The 25,378-nt window shown below is 36.3% G+C and overlaps 1 protein-coding gene across 3 annotated transcripts in view; it reads right to left on the bottom strand.

Annotated features, from left to right (window-relative positions):
- LOC120637369 (kielin/chordin-like protein) overlaps positions 1–16,678 on the bottom strand; it is a 34,792-nt gene extending 18,114 nt beyond the window's left edge. The window contains exons 1-3 of one of the 3 annotated variants that reach the window (XM_039909206.1): positions 16,514–16,678; positions 864–923; positions 39–200 (exon numbers count right to left, since the gene is read on the bottom strand). In XM_039909206.1, the coding sequence (XP_039765140.1) occupies positions 39–200; positions 864–923; positions 16,514–16,574 (283 nt within the window). In that variant the 5' untranslated portion in view covers positions 16,575–16,678. The remainder of the gene's footprint in view (positions 1–38; positions 201–863; positions 924–16,513) is intronic. The other 2 variants (XM_039909189.1, XM_039909197.1) reach the window with 2 other exon arrangements.
- Between the last annotated feature and the right edge of the window lie 8,700 nt (positions 16,679–25,378).

Genomic DNA, 25,378 nt, shown 5'->3' on the forward strand with positions numbered 1-25,378 from the left:
AGATGATGAAGAAGAAGTGAAATAATAATTTAACTTACCATCGTCGCCTTTCTCGCAAGTGTCCATCCTCGTGCATTCTGCATGCCCTTCCTCAGAACACCGACATCTGTGGCATTTGCTCTCCCATTCGCTCCCGGCCAGGCATTCCGCCCATCGGCTCTTTTTTCTCTCTCTTACATTACTGGAAGGTTGTGTCGATTCTGGAAATGGGAATAACAGATGTTTTTATGTATTCGAAAGTTTAAATCTGTACCTACATCAACAAATAAATATAGTTACACTCTGATCTGATTAAAATTAAGGAATAAATAAATTAATAAATAATGTTGTATGATAACAATATAAAATACCTACCAACAATAATAATAATCTTAAGAGAAATTTATAAATGAGTTTTTTTTTATTTGTTTATTCATTTTATTAGTAGTAGTACAAAAAGGGAGCCGCATTTCATGCATAGAAAGTAAAAGTAATTTTATTGTAGTATCGTTTATCTTTATTTGGTATATTGTTTTATTCCACAAAAAGTTCAAGTATACACCCCCAGGCCATTTTGGAGTCTATGTGAAAATGAATAAATGCAAAATTATTAAATCTTATAAGACCTTATTTTATTTTAATTTCATGAAAAAACGGAAAATTCAAATGTTAAAATTTAGTCAATTGGGGTCCTCCAAATCACTTTCTTTGTTTATTTAAAAGTATAGCTGTCAGTTCAGCGCGACGACCCAATAAACACTGCGGGTGTACAGAACGTTCCAAGTCTTTGAATTAGCCGACGCTTTCTCTCGGTGCGAATCGTCGGTCGCTTTGTACCGTGTTAACTACTTGAGCAAACGAACTATATAAAGTTAAACTCTTACCTTTTTCCGTATTTTCTGATATGCACTGTGCATCTTTTGATCCGGGTTGGCAACTGAGTGCTGAAAAATAAAAAAAAAATAAGTTGAAAGCTAAAAATAAACTTTTTTTAACCAAATTAAAAAGGTTGCAATTCGACTGTTTTTTTGGATATTTGGTTACTCGATCACTCCGTCAATTATAAACCGGTTTTAATGATATACTTATTATGAAAATTAAGCTCGTTTTTCTATTCTTCTCGAAAAGCTGGAGAATCTATATGGTGTAACTTATATTATCTTCAATCTTTACAGTCCACACCAAACAGATATTCGGCGATGTAGCTTCTACGCACGTTTCGCTCCGACACCGGAGCACCCTTAGCAGCACGGCTAGCATGGGCAGGAGACAATTATATCCCCCGGGGAAAGGATATAAATTTACTATTTTTAAGGATTACTAGCCGTGCAGGAGATGTTGACTTTAAAATGTTAAATTACCTAACAAGAAAAGTAAGTGAGTTTAATGTAGAAAATTACTTTTTCTTCATTGAACTTGGCAACGACTTAAAAATGTTTTAGAAAATATTTATTTCTTACTTTTTAGATGTTTAACAAACTGGGATTTTTTTTTCATTTTTTTGAAGTATTTTCAGAAGTTTAATTTTATGGCCTTTAGGGTAAAGACTACTAACTCGGGGTCTGGGGGGGGTTACTGAATCTACCGGAGATCCTAGAGCTGACAGTGGTGCGGTGCAATGCCGCGATAGCCTAGTGGTTAGCACATCGACTTTACTTTCTGGGGCAACAAGTTCAATCCTCTTACTCAGAGTTCCTTTTTGACATTTTAATTTCACTTGCTTTAACGGTGTCGAAAAACCGAAAAACTTTTCGAAACTCGTAATAAATTTTTCTCAGATAAGAGATAAGATGTTTGTGCTAAACTGTTAGGGAGTAAGGCAGTCATACCCCTAATCTGTTTCTACCGAAATCGCACCGGAACACTTAATCGCTTAGTGACACGTGTTTGTCGGTAGGGATTTAACTAGCCACGGCCAAACCGTCCCACCAGACCCGAGAAAATTCAGAAATTATAAATTCCCAAATTGCTAACACGGGACTTAAATTACCAGCGCTCACCGTTGCGCCAAGGAGTTTGACAAAACCTATACAAAAACTATAGATATCTTTGAAGTTTAATGGCATATTGCATAGTATCACAGTTTAACATAGCATCCTGGAACTGCGTGCTGTAGAAAGCCAGCCTTAATAGTCGACCCAGTTTGTCATGCGGGTGATACCCGCATGACAAACTGGGTCGATCATCAACATGATCATTAAAAAAAACAAAGATAAATACTGAAATATTTCAGTTATTTGTTGATTTGCTTATAGGTTTCTATTTGTTAGCGAAGTTGTATACATAGTAATATTATGTATGAGAACGTGTGTCTATTTCGTTGTTACCTGGTTCCCCTAAAGAACAAATCTTGATGAAGTTTGGCATGTGCATAGCTTGCATCTGTGATGAAGGACATATCTTAGGGAACGTTAAAAAGGGCCTTGTTAACGTTCCCGTGGGTTACGGGATTACGAAAATAGCTGTTATTACGTATGCAAGGCTTCCTAACTATATCGTTTTTGGTGAATTTTGCACGCTGGAGACAGGGGTTGGATCTTTTTAATAATAATTATAATAATTAATCGACCGACCGTTATTGTCCAGATCGTCGTTTCAGTCAATGGTCTTCTCGCGAAAAGCTTCAACCAACATCTCAAGAAGCTTTCGTTTGGTAGTTGTATCAAGGGTCGGATACAGAAGGCAGTAGTCCTTGAAACGGCGCGTATTGTGAGGAGGTTCCTCACTCTGGAGCCCTGACCGCCGGCTTGCTTGGGCATTCAAAAGCCCCGCAAGCGGATTGTGGATGGTTTTTTTTTATAAATTTTTAATAGTGTTTTTTATTTTATTTTTAAGCATTGTTAAGAATTTAAAAAAAAATTAAAAAAGAATAAATGATAGATAGATTTTTTTTATAATAATTAATAATAATAAATCACCGAATGGACGACCCTGTACAATAAGCCTGATATTGTGATAATGGACCGCGCACAGTCTACGGTGTTTTGGTGGACATCACGATTCAGTATGACGAGAACCTCGTGAAAGCTGAGACCGAGAAAAACGTAAGTATCTAGGTCACGAGATTACTGCCATGTGGCACGTGGAGTCAACTGAAATCATCCCTATAGTTATATCTGCGAATGGTTTAATCCCAGTTAGCCTAGCACACCATCTATGATCTAAGGCGACTGGGGTTCCGTGGCAGCTCACTGGCAGCCAAGATGCAGAAAGTGGTGTTGCTGGACTCTGCTAGGATAGTCCGCCGATTTCTTAGCCTGTCGCCCAGACCCTCGGCCGTCTGGTCTCCCCTGCCGGGGTGTAATCCTCTGCCCGGTGCAAATATGTATTTATGTAATGTATATTTAAGTGTATTAATCTTTATGTATCTAAGTAAGTATATTAATGTTGTTTTGGCTCACTCTATGTATTTATACTGTACACGGGCGTGAGAGAAAATCTCGTTAATAATAATGAATAATAGTTATTTCTGCGAATGGTTTAATCCCAGTCTGCCTCGCTCACCATCGGAGGCGAATGGGGTTCTTGGGTAGTTCACTGGCAGCCAAGATGCAGAAAGCGGTGTTACTGGACTCGACTAGGATACCGGTTTCTTAATCTGTCCTCCTGACCCCTAGCCGTCTGGTCTCCCCTGCCGGGGTGTAGTCCTACGCCCGGTATAATAACTATTTATGTAATTTTTATGTATCTAAGTAAGCAGTGATAGCGCATTGGGTAGGAGCTCGAATTCACTTTCGTGGGCCTAGTTCGAATCCCAGCACCCACCTCTAACTTTCTCTAACACCTTCATCCCTGCGAGTTCTACATAATGTTCCCAAAGGTGTGTGGAGTCCACCAATCCGCACTGGGCCAGCGTGGTGGACTACGGCCTTAACCCCATCTCATTACAGTCAACTAGATACCAAGAGATAACCTGAGATAAAATATTTACAGTCAACTGCTAAATGGAGTGAAGTAACTAAGCGCCTGTTTGGAAAACACTACTGGAGTGGAGTGATTTTTGACGCTTCAATATCAGTAGTGCACACGGTTTCTGTATGTTCTTAATTCTCGGCTTTCAAGTAGCCTTCTCATCAACGAATTCATCAATCGTATAGTAAAGACAAAATCAAAAATATCTTTATTCAAGTAGGCCCGGCCCATAGGTGGCACTTTTGATGCGTACATTACATGAGAGTTACACGGTAGTGAGATGATGGCGATAGCCATATTCGTAAACTTAAAACTAAAGCTACGAGGTTTGCAAAGGCGTCCTGGTCTAAGAAGAAGCCCACAACAAACTTAGCCGGGTGTTTTTTTTGTCATCACCATCTGTGAAATGGTGTCATTTAGAATTATTAGAAGGGCAACTTGGTTAGAGCAATAATTCACACCCAAGCTTTTTTATCGATTACGTAGTCCTTTTTACTATAATAGGACTTTTCTATAAGCTTACGTTTAATAAAAACTTTGAACTTTTTAAGAGACATCTCCAAGATGTCAATGGATAGTTTATTTTAGAATTGTATGCACTAGGTGTGCTACTGGGTACGACTATCTAATGCGATTACCAACTCGTTTGCCAAGCGTGGTGATTGCTGATTATGGATGAACTATTGGGAGAGGTCTTTAGTCTGCTACGGGCTATTAATGATGTTTGATTTTGAAAAAGGAATGTCCTATTTTGGCGCCACATTTTTTTCAACAATGGCCGCCGAAAGTCACGTGACGCGGTTTCGTTGGTCCGCCCGGCCGATCCTCGAGTTGGCCTTTAACCTCGCAATTATTGCAGTTCTATTAATAGCGGGCAACAATTGCCTCGATAATTGCCGCTCGACCAAGATAGCTTTGTCGGCGGGAATTTCGAAAATTCTAACCTAAACAACGGTAACGAACCAATTTAAGAGTGTTTGTGTGTGCATGTGTGCGAACGAAATGATTGGCGGTGTCAATGCTTTTGTACTACGTTGTTAAGAACGTTATTTGTTTTTAGAGATGTAGATACGAGTAGCTTAATAGAATTAATATATGTGAGGAGACTGAGTTTGATCCCCGGCACGCACCTCTAACTTTCTTGAGCTATGTGCGTTTTAAGTAATTAAAATATTACTTGCTACAATGGTGAAGGGAAACATCGTGAGGATTATGTTAAATATATCAACAAATTAGTTAGTTTGTATACTCATTGATAGTAGTCGCCTCGTACGACACGCAGCGCGGCGAGGCGGACAGAGCAGGGGTGGTGACAACTGTATTGTAATCTGCCGCCACCACACGGCACAGTTGAATATAATGAATGAATGAATGAATACACTTTTATTGTACACCACATAAACATAACAAATTAAAAGTAAAAATTTAACAAAAGGTATACAATTTGGCGGCCTTATCGCTACATAGCGATCTCTTCCAGGCAACCAAAGGCGTTAAAAACAGCTCAAGAAGAGAGGTAGGTGGTGCATTTAACTGTACTGTGTTTCAAATAAACATGCATAAACCTATAATAAAATATAATAAAAATATAATGTGACATTTATAATTATTTTTGTGCAATAACATAGATTAAAGTCTGAAATCGCTTAAGAAATAACAGAGAAAAATGTAGGTACACAGACAAAAAAACCCGTATGGAAATAAGAGTTTCCGTCTCTTTGTAATCGGTTAAGAAAAATACGTCCCTTCTACGGTAAATAACCCTAATCGAATACTAATTCAACTTCAAAGAATCCGTTATCAGCGTTTGTTATCAGTGTAACACAACAAGTCGGCTGTATGCATTTCATAGCAAGCGCCAAATAACAAAGAAGTCGGTTCCGTCGGATTCAGCGGAACGCGGCCTGACCCCAGATAAGGTTCGATAACCGCATGTTAATGAATTAGATGATATTTCATTTCGTATTTCTAAATTTGAATTCAAATATTCGACCTGTTCTGAGCCCACAAAAAATTAAGCCGGGTTTTTTTTTGCTATCACTATCTCACAGTCAATTAGAATAGAACCCATAACTTAGTGATCCACAGTCGACCATGCTAACAGATAGACAAGGCGAGGCACTTCAAAGTCACGAGTAAACAATCTCTGGCTCCCGTTAACTAATTGGTGGCGAGACTAGTAGTCGCCAATCTATTTATTTTGTGGCTCGTCCAATACGTTGCGTGAACGGTAGAAGTAAACGGTTTTGGCACATTAGAGTACGCATTATAGATAGATTTTTCGTAGAGTATTAATGTGGCGTCTTTCAAGAAATTTAATTTTTCATAAATGAATATAGCATTTATTGCTTTTTAGAGACCTTGGGACCGTAAGATCCGGAGGCACGAGCTCTTTTAAAAAAAAATAAAAAATATCATTAAGGGTTATCGAGTCTACCGGTGTTCCTAGGGCGGGCAGTTATTTTATCTAAAGAATTGGTATGGCCATCCAAAGGGGCAATGCTGCCAGCATCTTAAGAACTGTGCCTCGCTGCGGTAGTTTCGAAGACGTTTTAGATTTTATTTAGTTTTACATAGTTTATTTTAGGTTATATTTATATAACAAATGTAAAAGTGATATTACTAAAAAGCAATAAATATTATCTTAATATTATTTAGTATTTAGTATTTTATAAGTATATGATATGCACATATTTCTTATATCCCAAATATATATATTTATTTTTCTGTGTAATATAATCTGTAAATGAATATACTTTTATTGTACATAACAGAAATAAAAAGAACTAAGGTATTTTTTGTAGTTATTACGTAAATATAGTATATTTCAGTAAATTTATTTTTTCTTTAGTTTGTGGATGTGCACCATCCACTTTCCACGTTTTTATTTTCTACGCACGCTCAGGTTGTCCTTATCACGCTTAGTGATAAGGTCGCCTTTCCACCCTAGTACTAAATGATATTTCTGTTCCTTGTAAGGTTTATTTGTGTATGTCGCAATAAAGTTTTTTCTTTTTTCTACGCAACCAATGTTCATGATGGTGAACTTATTAGTCATAAAGGTTAAATATGAAACTAAGAAAACTTTTATCTACACTTTATTACGTGGGAACGGTATAAATGACATCATGTTTTCTATTATATCATAATAATTCCTGTAATTATAAACACAGGGTGACAGGGCATTGCGATATACCGAATAATATTCATTACGCATACAATATTATGTCACGCATTTGTAGTAGGTAATTGATGGATCTTGTACAAATATAAAGAAGCTTTAATTCTATATGTTTCTATACAATTTGTTTATGTTGGAATTAAGTGTACAGACTTGTTAGTCGACGATTCGTTTTTAGACGAACTCGGCACAGCGGTCAGCGCTGTGGTTTTAAGTGGAATTTAAAGTTTCTGAAGTTTCTCTTGTTTGGTCTGGTGGCTGTATACGGCCTTCGGCCTATGCTAGTTGCCACCCTACCGATAAAGACGTGCCGCTTAGCGATTTAGCTTTCCGGTACTATGTCGCCTTGAAACCGATTAAGTAACTGCCGTACTCCCTAACAGGTTAGCCCGCTACCATCTTAGACTGCATCATCACTTACCAACAGAGATTGCAGTCAAGGGCTAACAGAGATGCGTGCGGGGTTTCGAACTCGCTCCCCCGAAAGTGAAGTCGAATTCCTACCAACTGGGCTATCACCGCACCGAGCTAACTTGTAGTGGATTTGTAATAAATAGATAATTAGATAAATATACTACTACACACATCGCCATCTAGCCCCAAATTAAGCGTAGCTTGTGTTATGGGTACTACGATGACTGATGAATATTTTTATGAATAATATACATAAAATACTTATAATATACAGATAAACACCCAGACACTGAAAAACATTCATATTCATCACACAAACATTTTCCATTCGAACCCTCGGCAATGGACTCAGAAAGCAGGTCGCTGCCCACTGCGCCATCGGCCGTCAATATAGAATATAGTATTTGTAGGTCGTAAAATGGATTGTGTTAATACATAACACTACTAAAACTGCTTTCAAAAGAGAACGCATCTAAAAGGATTTAAATATTGAAAGTTTTTACTTTGACTTTGGTAAGCAAGCAAGGCAGCGACCCTGCCCACTGCGCCAATCGGCTGTCTAACTTACGTCTACCTATGTTTGTAAGTCTATTTTGCCGAAATGCCGTTTACTCTACCTTTCATTCAACTACTTCTTGCCACTTCTTGCCACTGTGCCAGGAAGATCTATAATACGAATTTATTATGATAGAACACATAAGATGGGGCTGGCATATCCGTGTTGAACAAATGTCCCAAATAAATAAAGATTAAAAAAAAAAAGATAGAACACAAACACGATGTTTGATACGATAATAGTAACATAGTGTATGTGTTATGTAGCAAGTCTACGAATAGGCAATAGAGTCAGGTAAGATGGGGTGATAACGATCCGCAGAGGGCACTGAAGGTTATTGCCCTTAACAGGCTTTCGCGTTAAATTACACTCACTTGCAAATAAAATTATAAAATCGCATTCACTAAATTTATTCGAAAATTTTAAAATTATGATTTGGTTAAATTTAGATTCAGGTTGAATACCTTTGAATTTTTTGTTCAGAGTTTAACTATTAGTTTAACTTTAAAAATACTACGTTATTGTGTTCGTATGTAGAATTATTTTTCGCATAGAATCTAGTATTAAAAAAAACTTGTGAATGATTAAAATTAACGACAAGAAAAGAATCTGCCTGAAATTTTTTTTACGGTAACAGGTATTTTTATTTTTTAGTTAACATCAAACCTATTGATGTCTAAAATTGTGCGCATTCCTTGCTTTACTACAACTTATTTTACGTAAACATAATAATCACATCCGCACATTCCGGCGCGTGTTTATGTAATTAAACTTTTATCTTGTAAGCAATGCTCTGACGCGTATATCTTTACGCTCATCACTCATTTCGTAGTTTGAACTCCGGCTTGAACTAGATTAAGTCCATTTGAATAATCTTTTCAATATTTATCAACTCGTATTATTAATTCTTATAACGAACGAGCTAATACATATATATTCATATTTAAATAATAATAGCTTCATTAAATCACATAGAAACAATACAAGAAGATAAAGACAATAGTTTTAGATTGCGAAGGCGGTGTTATAAAAGTTGCCTTAAAGTTATCTTTTAAGGCAACTTAGCGTATGACGCTAAAAGTTGAATGGGCAGTGAATAGAATAAACCTCCATAGATATTCAAATACATGTCTTAAATCTAATTTAATATGTTTTAATAAATAAAAAGATATATTTAGAAACTGAAAACCCATATAATTCCGAAAAGAGCAAGGTGCGTGCAGGAATAGAACTTGATCGCCACAAAAGGAAGAGAGAAGGTTAAGAATGAAGAAAATTTAGAAGTTATGAATTCCCAAAGATCGAATCGCCTGCCCAGGATCGAAGCCCGTATCTTCAAAGACCACAGTATTTACCACTGTACCCCGGAGGTTGAGGTATACCCCTATTTTTGGCCCGCATTGTACACAGTCCTGCCAATATGCAAAACGTGCTAAACGGACTGAATCCGAGCCGCATAACGGTAAACAAATATATGTTTATGCTCAATTATACCGGTTCGCTTGTTTATTTTGTATTTAGCTTAATGGAAAATCTCAATTAATTTAAATAATACTAAAAACTTTACCATAATATTGAACTTTATGCACGGTATCGATATGTTTTTATCTGTGTATCGTTTTTTTTTTGCATTAATATGTAATTAACTTACTTAATTTGTGAATTGGATTAAAAATAACGGCTTTGAATTAAATTACTTACCTACATTAAATATGGTCATATACTTTTTTTTTCGTAAACTACAGACTGATCTTGGAGATATCTTGGAAAAGTTCACAGTTTTTATTACTTATTGGAAAAATCTGGAAAAATGAATGGAAAGGAATAAATATAGATTGTTAGAAAGAATAAATTTATTGCGTCCAAACACAACTAATCGTGTGTGGGATCGAACCAATCGACCCTACTTTCTGGGTTCGTGGGTTCGATTCCCACAACTGGAAAATGTGTGTGTAATGAACATGGATGTTTTTCAGTGTTTGGTTATCCCTATATTATTCATAAAAATCCATAACACAAGCTACGCTTACTTTGGGGCTAGATGGCGATGCAGTGGGCCGGTCTTTTAAAGGCAACCTTAGCGTAAAAGCTAGTAGACAGTGAATATATTTAAAAAAAAAACCTTGTAAGAATAATCGTACTAATATTATAAATTCGAAAGTTTGTAAGGATGGATGGATGGAAAACTACTGAGCCGATTTGACTGAATTTTGAAATGTGTCACCATTTCAAAATTCAAAATTCATTATACCCTGGATTGACACATAGGTTCCTTTTTATCCCGGAAAAATATACCCGCAGGATTCATGAAAATAAAAAAAACGCGTACGAAGGAGACCGCGTTCAACAGCTTTTATTATATATATCTACTTAGTTTAAAGTTATACTGTCACAAGGTTATACAGAGTGCCAAATTTTAAGGTAACATATGTTCACTATAATGCAAGAAAATGTAAGAATGCTACAAAATAGAAAGCCATCTATACAAAGATTAGTTGTGCCCTGCGGTTTTACCTCTGTTACCGCAGAGATCTTTGTAGCACCGCAGACATATTAGATAGATCGCAGTGTGAAGTTACATAGCTTAGCCTACCATCCTTAACAAACGGTTTTTCAAATATATATTATATTTATTACCTAAAGCTAATTTGTTTTTTTTTGTATGTTTTTACACTCTAATCTCCAACAAGTATTTTTTGCATTTCATCTGGCCAGATTTTGAGAAGACTAAGTTTGGAAGGTTTATTTTTATCAGATACTAGCAGTCCCCCGTGAGTTCGTCCTACGTTCGTATCTACAACTTCTAATTAGTACAATTGTTCCAATATTAACTTTCATTCTACGACCACGTTGCATCGCCCACCCATTGCCCGACTATATATCTAAGAACCGTAGCATGTTGTAAAATAGCCAGCCCCACTCGAGAATTAGGGTATCGTATTAAAAAAAAGGAAATTTAATTGTTTTTTTTTTTAATTTTTTATTTGAACTGCCAGTACAATTGCAAAAATCTTTACGGTATCTTTATAGTTACATGATTTATTGAAGAAGGTTACGCGAGTGAAACCGCGTACATTTTGGGAATCAGCGTATCAACATCATCACATCAACTCATTATCGGCCCATTACAGAGCACGGGTCTCCTCCCACAATGAGGAGGGCCCAGTGCGAATTGGTGGACTCCACACACCTTTGAGAACATTATATAGAACTCTCAGGCATGCAGCTTTCCTCACCATGTTTTCCTTCACTGTTAAAGCAAGTGATATTTTTTATTATTAAAAACGCACATAACTTAGAAAAGTTATAGGTGCGTGCTGGGATTCGAACTCGGGCAACCGAAAGTGAAGTCAAGCTCCTACCCAATGCGCATAGTATGTGTATAAAATCGTGTTACTATTTTTCAGATCCCAAGAACAGGCAAAAGGTACAATGTCATTTGCAGGATAAAGTGAGGCTAATAGTAATTATTAATTTTCTATTTTTTCTCAACGTGAAACATTCCCTAGACCATAGACAAATCGGTCCAGAAGTTCTCCATTTTTAGTAAGACTACCAAACAACAATTTATTTTTATATATACAACGTGTAACGGAATTAAGAAATACTGTTGAAGGGTGCATGAGTATATTTCTTAAGGAATCACCGTGTAAATATATTAAATTAAAAGAAGCATATTTATTGTTCCATACGAACTAATTCAATACATTCTAAGTGTTTACTTGTGACAACCCTATTGAAGATAAAAGAGCGACACGGGAATTGTACCTACGCTATGCGACGCGTACCTTCCTAATAAAGTGGCAGGAGTCACTTGATTTTACTTTCGCATGTGATGTTAGGGCTGTATCTGGTTTCTTTCAGTAAAAACTATGGCAATGGTTTACTCAAAATTTATTAGCGTTTCGGTGTCACAGACAAGTCTTAGAGACAGTAACAATTTACCTCTAAAGTCTCTGAAGGATTATTTCGGTTTCCATTAACACGTTATAGGTATATAGATAAACGTATAATTTTTTATAACGATCGCTAATTCCTATAATGAAATACAAATGGAAGATATTTTTTTTCGAATCCGCCAACGCAAGGCCTTCAATGGCGCTGACGTAAGTGTGCGTGTAAATAATAATGACAACCGCATAATTATTAAGATGCAGCAATAATGTAATTATTGCAATGGGAACCAACCGTCGACTTCCTTGTTGGGTTAGCTTTAGGTTGCTCTTTAAATCATCAGTAGCCTATAGCAGTTCCATGGACTAAAGGCCTCTCCCAATGGGAGGGTATGGCCGTAATCACCAAGCTGTGCAATCTGATCGCAGTAGAGTAGTAGTAGTAGGCTACTACAAAATAACTTTACTAAAAGAACTTCTTCACATTTCGCAGACCGATATGCAGATAGTTGTAGTATCCTATAGTATCCCGCTTAGCACGTCTTTGTCGGTAGGGTGGTAACTAACCAGTCCAAGTATGAAACTATTAGAACACATACTTTAAATTTATGCTTATTTATATAATGGTTAGTCCAGAATGATCTTCGGAGACATGCTATTAAAACGTTACTCAAAGAACTTCTTCATCTTTCGCAGACCGATATGCAGATAGTTATAGGATAACTACAATCGCAAACTTCAAACTAGAGTTACCACGGTTCCAATCGCACGATTAAAATAAAGCACACAACAAAGTTAGCCGGGTGCTGTTTTTGTTATCACCATCTCCCATTGTAACTGTTACCCAAGAGCAGGCGCTTATACACCAACGGTTAGGTCTAGAAACAAAAAGGCTTTAGCGTCAACGCTTTGGCCATAATCGACCAGTTAGTGTAGCGTACTCTCAGCTACTACTGTAGGACTTTGCTGCCCGTTCTACGTTCTATAGTAGTTCGTATAGTCACCTCGTACGAAAACCGTTGGAAGAACTGACAGACAAAGCAAGTTGTGACTACTTTTTCGCATCAATTCAAGCTCCCAAGTAGTTTATGGATGGCAAATTGGAGGAGCGTAAAGGGCGCGGACCACCTAGGGTTCAGTGGAGTGATAAAATAGAGTTAGGGTTTTTCTGACCGCTTCCGATGTAGAAATTTGCTTGATTGTCCTGCTGGGTGGCGACTAGTATGGGCAGGAGGCAATTATATCCCCGGGTCAAAGATAAAATGTATCTTCTCCCACAGCTTTATCAGCTCTCAGAGCACTGGCGCACAAGTGGAAATAACATCAAAATAATATATGTGATAATAAACGGGGGTAAACTTCTCCTATTCAATGTTCCAGCGATTTAGCAGATGGGCACGATTAAGATTTTATCCCTTGTCAGGGGATATAGGTGATGATGATGATGACAATTTATCAATAGCCTCAAGAAGTTCAAATTAAGTGATAATATAAATCTAACTTTGCATTTTCAAAGCTTATTTTCGCTTCATTGCGAAATAAATTGGCTTCAGTAGTTAAGTTTAACGATAACAAGTAAAGAAACAAACAACCGAAATCTTAATCTTTATAAAATAAGTATACCTAGATGTATTACTGTGATTAATATTTACAAAAAGTATATTACGTCCTAACTGGTCGATTATGGCCAAAGCGTTGACGTTATAGCCTTTATGTTGCACCCGGCTAACTTTGTGTGGGTCTTATCTTAATCGTGCGATTTTAACCGTGGTAACTTTAGAATGAAGTTTGCGATTGTAGTTATCCTATAACTATCTGCATATCGGTCTTCGAAAGATGAAGAAGTTCTTTGAGTAAACGTTTTAATAACATGTATCCGAAGATAATTCTGGACTAAACAAAATATAAGTAAGCATAAATTTAAAGTACGTGTTCAAATAGTTTCATACTTTGTCTGGTGGGAGATTTCTGCAGTGGTTAATTACCACCGACAAAGACGTGCCGCTAAGCGATGAGGGGTATAGGTTTAATATGGTGACCGCGATTGGCGCAGTGGGCAGCGACCCTGCTTTCTGAGTCGAAGGCCGTGCGTTCGATTCCCACAACTGGCAAATGTTTGTGTGATGAACATGATTTTTTTTCAGTGTCTGGGTGTTTATATGTATATTATAAGTATTTATGTATGTTATTCATAAAAATATTCATAAGTCAGTACCCATAACACAAGCTACGCTTACTTTGTGGCTAGGTGGCAATGTGTGTATTGTCGTTGTATATTTATTTATATTTATTTATAAAATAACTGCCATACCCCTTAAAGTTTAACCCATTATCATATTAGACTGTATCATTACTTACCTGTGAGATTGCAGTAGTCAAAGGCTAACTTGCAGTGGAATAAAAGAAAATTACAGCGAGGTTAAAGAGTTGCTTCAGAGCAGGCAGTTCCGGTCTAAAATGATTGTAAAATAATGTTAAAAAAGAGCAACTGCTGAATTTCTTGATGGTTTCTTCTCGGTAGAATCTGCATTCCGAACTTGCGGTAAAATAACAAACGGACTGGCTTGACGTTTCTGAAGTGCTTATAAAGTAGGCCTACTTGAAATATACGAGTTATGAATTTTGAATTTTTAAATATCTCCCCCTAAACGATGAGACGAGCAAAAAAAAATCATTCCCCCTTTACGTTTTGGCGAGGTAGAAGGTGCTAAAATGATGAATGAATGAATACACTTTTACTAAACACCATAGAAAATTTAATTCAAGTTACAAAGATATAAACATAGAGCAAAAGAGTACAATTTGGTGGCCTTCCAGGCAACCAAAGGCGTAAAAAGAAAAAAACATAGAAAAAAAAAGGTACCTAGGTGGTGCAATTAATAAAATATAAACATAATACAAATATCTAATAAAGTAAGTAATTCATTTAAAGGAAATTGTATTCAATTTTACAATAAATTACTAGTTGATATATTGGAGATGTCTGTGAAAAAGTTCAAATTTTGTATTAATACAAATTTTACGTTTACGTTTAAACGTAAGCTTATAGAAAAGTCCTATTATAGTATTAAGGACTACGTCAACGATAAAAATGCTTGGGTGTAAATTATTGCTCTAACCAGATTGTTTCTTTAATTAGTTTTTAAAGGACAATGTGAGATGGTAATAACAAAAAAAAATAACAACCGGCTAAGTTTGTTGTGGGCTTCATAGACCAGGGCGCGTATGGAACCCTCGTAGCTTTAGTTTTAAGTTGACGAATTTATTTATCGCCATCAACTTACTCCTATGTCATATTTTACATGTAATGTACGCATCAAAAGTGCCATCTATGTGCCTATTTGAATAAAGAAATATTTGACTTTGACTTCAATATAATATAATAAATATAGCTATAATATTTTTTTTTGTCGTCGTGATTAATTTGAATGCCTACGCCAAATGACAGCTTTCTAGTACTTAAAGTGAAGCTGCGAAACTTTAAGGATGCTTTGGAACCCTAAAAATAAAAATCACGCACGAGATCTGTATAACCACGTTATAAATAACGACCTAACTGCAAAATACTTATTCAAAATGATTTTACCTACCTATTTTACAAACGTAATGTATCTTTGAAAACTTTATAATCGAATTGTGTAAAACCTCTCAGTCAAGAATGATGAAGATGATGAGCTGGTTATTATGGCAGATAGACGTCAATATTTCAAGATTATTATTTATTGATTTATTAAAAAATATATATATTTTATTGCCTATAAAAAATCATGGGTCTTTTTAACAAGCTATGAAGTAAATTACGTATTCCAACTATGCGCCAATGATCGTCGGAATATTAAGAAAATATTTAAGCGGTCGGAAACAAAAATCACATATAAAAAACTCACTAAAAACACTTATTTTTACTAAATAAATTAAGATTAGCTACTTTGAAAAATCTTGAATCCAGTCCCGCACCTCTTATTTACGAAGCTACTTCTAATTACAACATTCAGTAACAACATCTATATGTATGCATAGACTCATAAAAGAAAAATTGATTGAAAAAATATGGTATGCGTAAAAAGCCTCGAATCCGATAAGTTCGACTTACGTACCAACGCGTAGTTTGTTCGCACCGAAGATGCGTCAATAGAAGCCTGCCTATGTATATAATAATTTACAAAAAATGGATACATATAAATAGACTTCTGTAGCGAGTAAAATCAAGTTCAGGTTTTTTATTATAATTTGATGCATTAAATATCCCGTAAATAAATGTCAATTTCCACACCTGTTTTCCTTATAAGATTCGTAATAAGTGGAATAAGATTACCTACATATAAGGACCTACTATGAAGTCTTTTTATATTAGTTAAGAGTAATTATAGATAATGCTTTTTTGTTTTTTTTTTAAGTGTTAACTTTACAGAAAAATAAATAAGTTTTTAATAAATTTATAACATTTACTTTTTAGGTGATGGTTGGATGGTTGTGTTAAAAAAACTAATCCAATTTTGTAAATCAGTTCAATTTGTTAAAAAAAATAAGATATTTTTTTATAATTATTTTTTTAACCGTCTATGCTCAGTTACTCACCACTTCCTCTACTTAAAGTCGCCAGGCACACGACAAAGCTCCCCAACACAACCCACTTCATTTCACAAAAATCCTAAAAAATATTCACAACACAATAAATAAACTAAGTGACGCGCACGTCCACTTCCCACTGCGGCTTGAACCCTACTGATCTTTGTATTAGTAGCAAATGCACTATCATTATAAAAGCATGGATCATAGTAATTATTTTATTCATCCCTTATTAAAAATAAAACCTACGCGCTTATTATTTCTTACAGATAAAAAAAATTACAGTTAACTCTATGAATTCTAATTTGAAAATGGAATGTAATCAAAGAGATGTCCGAATCGGGCGTGGTTATTAATGACCTCATGTAGAGAACTATCAATTAATAGTAGATTACAAGCAAGCGTTCAAATATTTACTATTGGTGGGAACTTAATAATGATTTGGGACTATAATGATGTACATGTATAGAGAGAAAGCTTATCTTGATCTAAATTAATATCTAAACGTCCCAATGAAACCATTATTCGCTACTTCTCAAGTCTTTTAATTCTTATCATATTATCAGAATAAAAGGTTTTCTTAATTATAAAAAAATATGTTTGTCAGTTTGTTAAATTTCCTTAGATTATGCTGCAATGTACTTATTGCAACCGTTCGACGTGTATTTTAAAAGACTTCCAGAAAAAGAGAAGCTTCTCTATTCCACCTATATTTGGATAGTTTGTTTGTTACGCGATTACTCCGTCAATAATAATTAAGAATAGATCTTGATGATTCTTTGTTTTTTTGGTAGTTTCAGCTTTTTTTTAAAGCGTAATTGGCTAAATATATTGACGACTGTGGTCTTATTAATTGGAGTTCTTTGTTCGATCCTAGGAAGAAGCAATTTTTAGACTTATAATTACTGAGTTTTGTCTTCTTGGAGGATACCACCGACAAAGACGTGCCGCTAAGCGATTTAGCGTTCGGGTACGAGCCGTTTAGAAACCAGGACAGCCTACCTACAGCAGATAAACAAATTCTTTGCACAAAAGTTAATTTTTAGAATAAAAACTAATAACCTACTTCCGAACGGTAATATAAATTATATACGTACCTATATAAATAATTCGCTGAGGAATTAATCAATTAAAAGGTTAGCTACCTTTTAATTGATTAATTCCTTTTACTAAATACCCATACATATAAATACGTACCCGTATTATTTTAAAACTTAAAAAAAATGAGTTTCGTATCACAACATCTTACATAATTTTTTTTTAATTAAATTCTGATGAGTGTCTCTAAAATAGCAATCGAATTGAACATTCAAATACGAAATTTAGGTATCTAGGATTTACAATTTGAATTTGAATTTAGTCTAGAAGCACTTTTGAAACGTCAAGTCTGTCTGTTTGTTTTCACTCTGCCACCGAAATGGAAGGCATATAAGTACTAGCAAGAAGCCAAGGCAAGATACTTAAAAGTTACTCTTTTACATATTGTAATAGAACAACTTTTAAATTCATTTTCTATCTCGTGAGAGATGAAAGCGGAGGGGTGCATTTCCAAGCAACCTTGTGATAAAGAAATGTATCAATTGCATAGTAACTTCAATGCAATCCATGGGTTTTAACGCATTAACGCAACACCCAATTCCACAAAATATTACATCTGTATCTTTTGCAGACATCTTAGTATTTCAATCATTCAATTTTTAACTTGTTCGGTAAACGAAAAAAAAATTTTAGTAAAAATTACAATTTAGATTATTATCTAACCACAACTTTTTTGATAAAAATCAAGTAATCCTATAAATTCACAATATAAAGCCCAAATCAACCTGGTGAAACCGTCGACAAAAATCTCGCTTGTTCGTTGAGAAAAAACCCGAACTTTTTCGTTCGTTAAAAACTTTTTGGAAATTTTATGTCTACGGCCGCAGGCTTCAAAGGCTTGCAGAAATTTAAAAAAAAATCTATAAAACCGCACCTAGCAACAGACTGGCCGGTCGCCTCAAAAATAAGAATAAAAGCGGGAAAATGCGAATTCTAAATATAAACGGTTACATTCCGAAGAGAACAAGAACTGTCGTAAAAAGCGCAGTAAAGTTAGACAGCCCTTTCGACATAACGACGCGATACACATTTATTTTTCCTTTGCCCCGAACTTTGTGAATCAAGTGGGGTTAAAATCGAATTCCTAAATTCGAATTGCTGCTAAAACGTAGCTAAAAACGATAAACAATTACAATTTGACTGTAACATAAAGTGATATTGTTTATGCATCTTTTCAATCCAAGGCGTTGAGAACTTTTCAATTTACCTAGTTTGCCAATGTCGTGTGTATGAAACGTAAAGATCCACCAAGCAAATACCGTAATTTAAATCATTGCCCTAATGATGCGTAACGACTTATCAAACAGAAGTTCAAAAAGTCAAAATATTGATAAAAGACAACGTACTAAGATGTTTTTTAAGTATGCCATGCCATTAATGTTTTGAACGTTTCAAGGGAAATTTTATTAATATGAGGCGGGTGCCTCTCTGTAAAACTTTTTCTCATTTTGTTTTTTTTGGATTTATGTATTCCAAGCACTTTGCACTTCACAATTATAATGTGTTCCTTATCCACAGAAGGAACTATTCTTTCTTATCACAAATGGTGGACTTTCTTATCATAGCTATCCAGTAGAAGACGTATGTAGACTGTATTTAATGAATATATTGAATTTTCGCTTGTCTGCTCTGGTGGGAGGCTTTGGCCGTGGCTAGTTACCACCCTACTGACAAACACGTTCAGCCAATCGATTTAGCGTTGCCGTACGAGGCCGCGTTGAAACGGGTCGATAAGGGTTTAATATAACTGAAATACATCTAACAGGTTAACCCGCTCATAGACTGAATCATTGTTAACATCCCACAGCCGATTCACTACCTCAGTTGACAACACATTTAGCTAGCCATTGTGGAGATTTGCCACCAAATAACCTGCCATATTTTGCATTCTGAAACCTATGTTTCCAACTGAATTAATTTCATCTCGGTTTAAAGGTGCATTTAAGTACACAATGTTTTATTGATTTTTGCTTTACTTGATGTATACTTTACAGTGGCCGTGGTGTGTATTGTCGTTATACTGTATATATTATTTACTTTTAGAGGTGCGGGGACTCAAACTCGGCCCCACAAAAGTGAAGCTGAAGTCCTAATCAACTTATACGGGTTACTAAAAGCGGAATAAAAAAAAAGTATCGAAGTCGTGTCGTCGATTGTAAAGCGCATCAAAAGCGCGGTATCTTTGAAGGCGCGACGGCGGCGGCGTGTGCTCGAACTCCGAGATTTCACATTTGAGATAGATGGAGACAGATATCAATGCAGCAGACGCGACTAAAATGGGATTAGTGGACTTTAAGGCTGCCTGTCCATTGACGCTACACGTCTACCACGAGCAGGAGACGTTTTTCTCCCCGGGAAAGGACAAAATTTTATCTTCTCTCACAGTTTTAACCACTAGAGCACATGCGAAAATAAGTACTTACTACGACTACTTATTCTATAGCTTTGAAATCAACTACGATTCATATGGAATCTTAAGAGTGCCATCTAGTGCATTGGTAAACAGTTGACCTAAAGCTGCGTTCGAGCCTTTCACCAACACTGCGGGGTCTCAGATTTTATTGCTGAACTTTCAACCTCTAGCTACGATGGCAGGCCTTGGCCTAAATTAGATAGTGTTAAAAGACAATACTGGAGAAGTGTTCCCCGCGCTAACCCGGGTAAAGAGGTTCAGCCTAGAGGCCTTGCCAAAGCTCGGTCGATACCCTCGCTTTGCCAAGGCCACCTAGCACGGACAAGAGATGAAAATTATATCACCCGATTATATCACCTGACAAGGTGATATAATTAACGTGTCCACCTGCTAAAGAAAGGAAAATGGAGTAGGAGAAGTTTACCCCCGTTTATTGTTACATATATATTACTTGGATATTATTTCAACTTCTGCGCCAGTGCTCTGAGAGTTTATAAAGCTGTGGGAGAAGATAAATTTATAGCCTTTCCCCGGGGATATAATTGTCTCCTGCCCATGCTAGCCGTGATGGAGATTTCCACAAACAGCTTCGTTATCTGGTGCGGGACCGGCATTCGCTCCTACGGCAACTTTTTTTTTTAACTTTTCTTTTACAAGTGACTGCAATCTTACCAGCTGTTAAGTAAAGATGCAGTTGAATATGGCAACTGACTAACCAGTTAGGAGTATGCCAGTACCTATTAGAACAGCAGAACATCTTTGTACGTAGGGTGGTAACTAGCCAGAGCCGAAGCCTCCCACCAGACCAGACCAGAGAAAATTCTCCAAATTGCCTGCTGGGGTTCGAACCTGCTCCCACGCGCTCAACACTGCGCCAGCGAGGTCGTCAAAAAGAACATCTCTAGTGGACACCTGCCTTTATCCACAACCTGTTTTGAATTTAAAGTAGCTTTTCCCGCGAATCTGTCCGCATAATCGGAACACTTTATCTATCTTAAAATAGAATAGAACGAAAATAGCGACACATAAAATGGTTTAGTACACTTTTATAACCGAATAGAATATCAACTAGGTACTAAGTTAGCATTTATCAATTTGCACACGTAAACTGGATAACCTAGGTAGGTACTTTTTTAAATATACAATGGCATAGAGACTTCAAAATAAAGTTGATGGGATACATAGCGTGTCACCTAAAAAGGAACTGTATAATTTTCTGTACCTCCCTCCCCCCCTGGTGAGATTTCGTGAGATTTTATTTAACCCCCTCCCCCATCCCCCAATCTCATGTTAGATTTTTCAAAATGTGGGATTAACTTACGTTAACGCGTTGGATTTTTATTGTAAAAAGACTAATGGACCAAAACAGTATAATTTTTTTTTGTATAAATCAGGAAAATACAAAATTGCGTGGTATTTGCCGAGACCCCTCCTCAACAGAACATAATAGAATAGAATGGAAACAGAATGGAATAGAATAGAATTTTATTGTTTACTGTTTACACATAGAAAGCAGCAGATGATATAAAATGAAGAGAATCTCCAGTACGAGTTATAAATACTTAAGGGTAGGCTTTTTTGACGGCCGATTGGCGCAGTTTGCAGCGATCCTGCTTTCCGAGCCCAAGGCCGTGGTTTCGTATCCCACTACTGGAAAATGTCTGTGTGATGAGCATGAATGTTTTTCAGTGTCTGGGTGTTTATATGTATATTTTAAGTATATACCCATAACACAAGCTACGCTTACTTTGGGGGCTAGACGGCGATGTGTGTATTGTCGTAGTATATTTATTTATTTTTTATTTTTTTTATTTTATAACTCTTACAATACCTATCCTTAGAATTTTTTAAAACTCTTACTGCTGATTATCTTACTTGCATATCATCTGCATACCCTGTGCATACCCTTTATGCACGCCACCGAGTCGTACTAAGACTAAAATAACTAAGAAAAAAGTAACTACTTTATCTGAGTTTATTTATCAGTTTATCTTTTTCTATCGAGAAAATTTCACCGAAAATCCCACAATGGGAAGGGCCGTAGTCCACCTCGTTGGCCCAGCAGATTGGTGGACTTCATACGCCTTTGAGAACATTATGGAAAACTCTCAGGTATGATGGTTCCCTCATGATTTATTCCTTCACCGTTGAAGTCGCGTGCATAGCCCTTGGACCCAGGGTATGCACAAGGTGTTTAGGACAAACATAAAGTAAAAAAAAAATAGATTTTAGGTGTATCGTAGTGTATTTTTAATTACAAAACTTTAATGGACTATAAACTGTAAGACCCTAAGTGTAAGGTATGCACTGCTTATTTACATAAATGCAATGCACGCCACTACAGTTGAAGCAAGTGATATTTTAATTACTTAAAATGCACATAGCATACAAAAATGAAAGGTGCATGCTGGGATTCGAACTCGGCCCCGAAAGTGAAGCCCAATTCCTAACTTCCGCTACCATTGTGTTAGCGGTTGCTCCTACGCTACGCCATAAACAGGTTGTGACGTTACTACAAGCTTAATTAATATAGAATTGCTTTAATAGTTCTATTTTGCTTTATATAATTCGTAATAATACTTGTGTAAATATTTAATGTTTTCCAAATATTATAATAACAATATATTTTGTGAAATAACTTACCGGAAACTAATATCGTAAAATATTATTATTGGTTCGTTTTGTTGTCAACATTGTAAACGGTACCTGAACCGTATAAAAGTAGACGCATTACCTGCCCCCCGATGTCGTCGAGCCTTGGGGTTCTTCTCATGGCGAGCTTTCGCGCTCGCCCCACTCCCCCGGTGACGCCGTAGCAACCCCTCAGGTGGTTATCGGCAAGAGTCCTTCCGAAAAAGCAAAAAAGCATCTCAAGCATTCATTAGGGTCCTCCAGTTCGAGGGAAGCCAGTTGCTAAGGTCCAAGCTGGTTTAAGTTGGCGGCCTCAATCAGATGAGACTCGTAAAGAGTCTACCCTCTCCATGCTCAGTCCTTCTCAAGCATTCATTCTGTATCAAGTAGTTGTAGGGGGAAACTCTGCTCGATTATATGTAGATTGTAAAAAGTGAAAAATAGTATTATTCCAAGTCCTTATCCCCACGTTCTTCAAAAATATTCGTTTTAAATTATTAATTTCATATTATTAAATGTAGGTATCATAAAGTATGGTGAAGTAATAGATGCGTGTACGTGAATTACGTAGCACCATTGATAAAACTATATTTTTTCTGTTTTCAGGATGTTCCCACGGCTATCATGCAACGTTCCGGTTTAGCGAATATCTCAAACTATATCCGCCTGTGGATATGATGTCAATATAATATAATTAAAAATACCTACCTACTTAATATTATGATTTCTCAGATGGTGGTACCATTAGGTATCGTATATTAGGTTAACAAGGTCATTTAGAAAGGGGCAGATGGTAGTCAATCTACGTAGCACCTACAGATCAATAAGTAAATAGAAGCACAAACAATTCGTTCAGTTCGAATTCAGACCAACATGGTCTACCACTGTCTACTAGTCTATGGTGTATCTTATACTTCTTCACAGACTCATTGAAATTAAGTTTTTTAATTAATTTGAATAGCCTTTCGAAGGTGTCACGTTTAGGCCATATGGGGATCGCTATCTCTGGAGTTTCATATGCGAAGACTTCTAAATAAAAAAAAATTAGACTTATTATATCACAGTTATCTACACGTTTTGGTGAGTTGATGTCAGTTAAGTTCTTTCAATAATGAAGCGGTGATAGCGCAGTGGGTAGGACCTTTACTTCACTTTCGGGGGACGAGTTCGAATCCCAGCACGCACCTCTTACTTTTCTAAGTTATGTGCGTTTTAAGCAATTAAACTATCACTTGCTTCAACGGTGAAGGAAAACATCGTGAGGAAACCTGCATACCTGAGAGTTCTCCATAATGTTCTCAAAGGTGTGTGAAGTCCACCAATGCGCACTGGGCCAGCGTGGTGGACTACGGCCTTAACCCCTTCTCATTGTAGCAGGAGACCCGAGCACTGTAGTCTGTAGTGGACCGGTAATGGGTTGATATGATGATGATGAAGTTATATCAGTGTCAGTAAGTACGTATACGTTACGATAGTAACATACCTATTAAAATAAATCAATGGAAAGGTGTTCTAGTTAGGCTAGCATGCGCGCAACGATATAGTTATGACTACCCATTATCTCGACTATCTTTATACAAAAAATACGAGTAATCAGGAGAGATAACAATCTCACGGCACGATTTTTTTAGGATTATACTTAGATGTAAGAAAAGTTCAAATTTATTAAATTTTTATTTATTTTTTTATTCAAAACAATACTGGCCTTTATAATGCGATATAGTAGTATGTAGTAAGCTGTATTCTCTCTAAAATTACCATGGTTAACTAAATCGAATAAGAAATAATATTCACGCGATGATTGTACGCTGAGAACTACGCTATTGATCCATGAAATTGTGTTATTACCAGTAATTTTCTTTTATTTATCTGACAAGGTAAGTAACTATGTAATCATTGCCTATCAACTGCTATTTAAGCTTCGATAGACGCTAAGGCGTTGTAGGTATTTAATAAAATTGCATTTGACGCATATCATTTAGTTGGTGGTACCTACAGATTTATACTGGTAACACCGCGGCGCGGCGCTAGTTTTAACACTGATTTTGACGAAGCTTGCTATGAGTATAGGTTAGGTTCTCGACTTGAAATTCAGCTTTATAAAAATTGCGCGGGGACTAATAGATGTTTTTGGGTTAAAAAGTGTAGAGTTAGAGTGTAACGTGGTGGCAGGGAATCAACGTCAACGTCAACGTCAAACGTTCCTTGAAGAGCAAGGAAATAAGACTTTCACTAACTGATTCTTGATATAGATTGAGAAAACAGCAATGGAGGTCAACATAGTCTTTAGCTAGGCTATAAGGGGTTAGCTGGGTTCTTCAGGAACTATTTAGTAAATACGAAACCACTAGATCGTGGCGGTGTGCTGCTTAGCCTAATTCGGAACTATAGGGTACTTTGGTTCAGAAACCCTAATAATTTACTACGGAACGGTTTAGTAAAGCATATAGTCTGTGGAATAAGAACATCATGAACGTATAACACCGTCAAGGAGGCAGTACTGGAGCATTCAGTGTTGCATCTCAATATGGATTGTGCGTACCAAAAATAAGAGACTAAATCTTTTGTCGTCTTTTGTCATGTGGAGGTCTAGGGGCTTACTGCTATTGTTTAAAGCAGTATTATTTTATTTTGGAATAATATTCCTTTAACCGTAGGTCTTCAAACTATCGCTTAGAAAATTGCGATAAGTTATTATTTAAGTGTCTACATACCACCATAGTTACATGCTC

The sequence above is a fragment of the Pararge aegeria genome, chromosome 1, assembly GCF_905163445.1.
Source record: "Pararge aegeria chromosome 1, ilParAegt1.1, whole genome shotgun sequence".
Lineage (NCBI taxonomy): Eukaryota > Metazoa > Arthropoda > Insecta > Lepidoptera > Nymphalidae > Pararge > Pararge aegeria.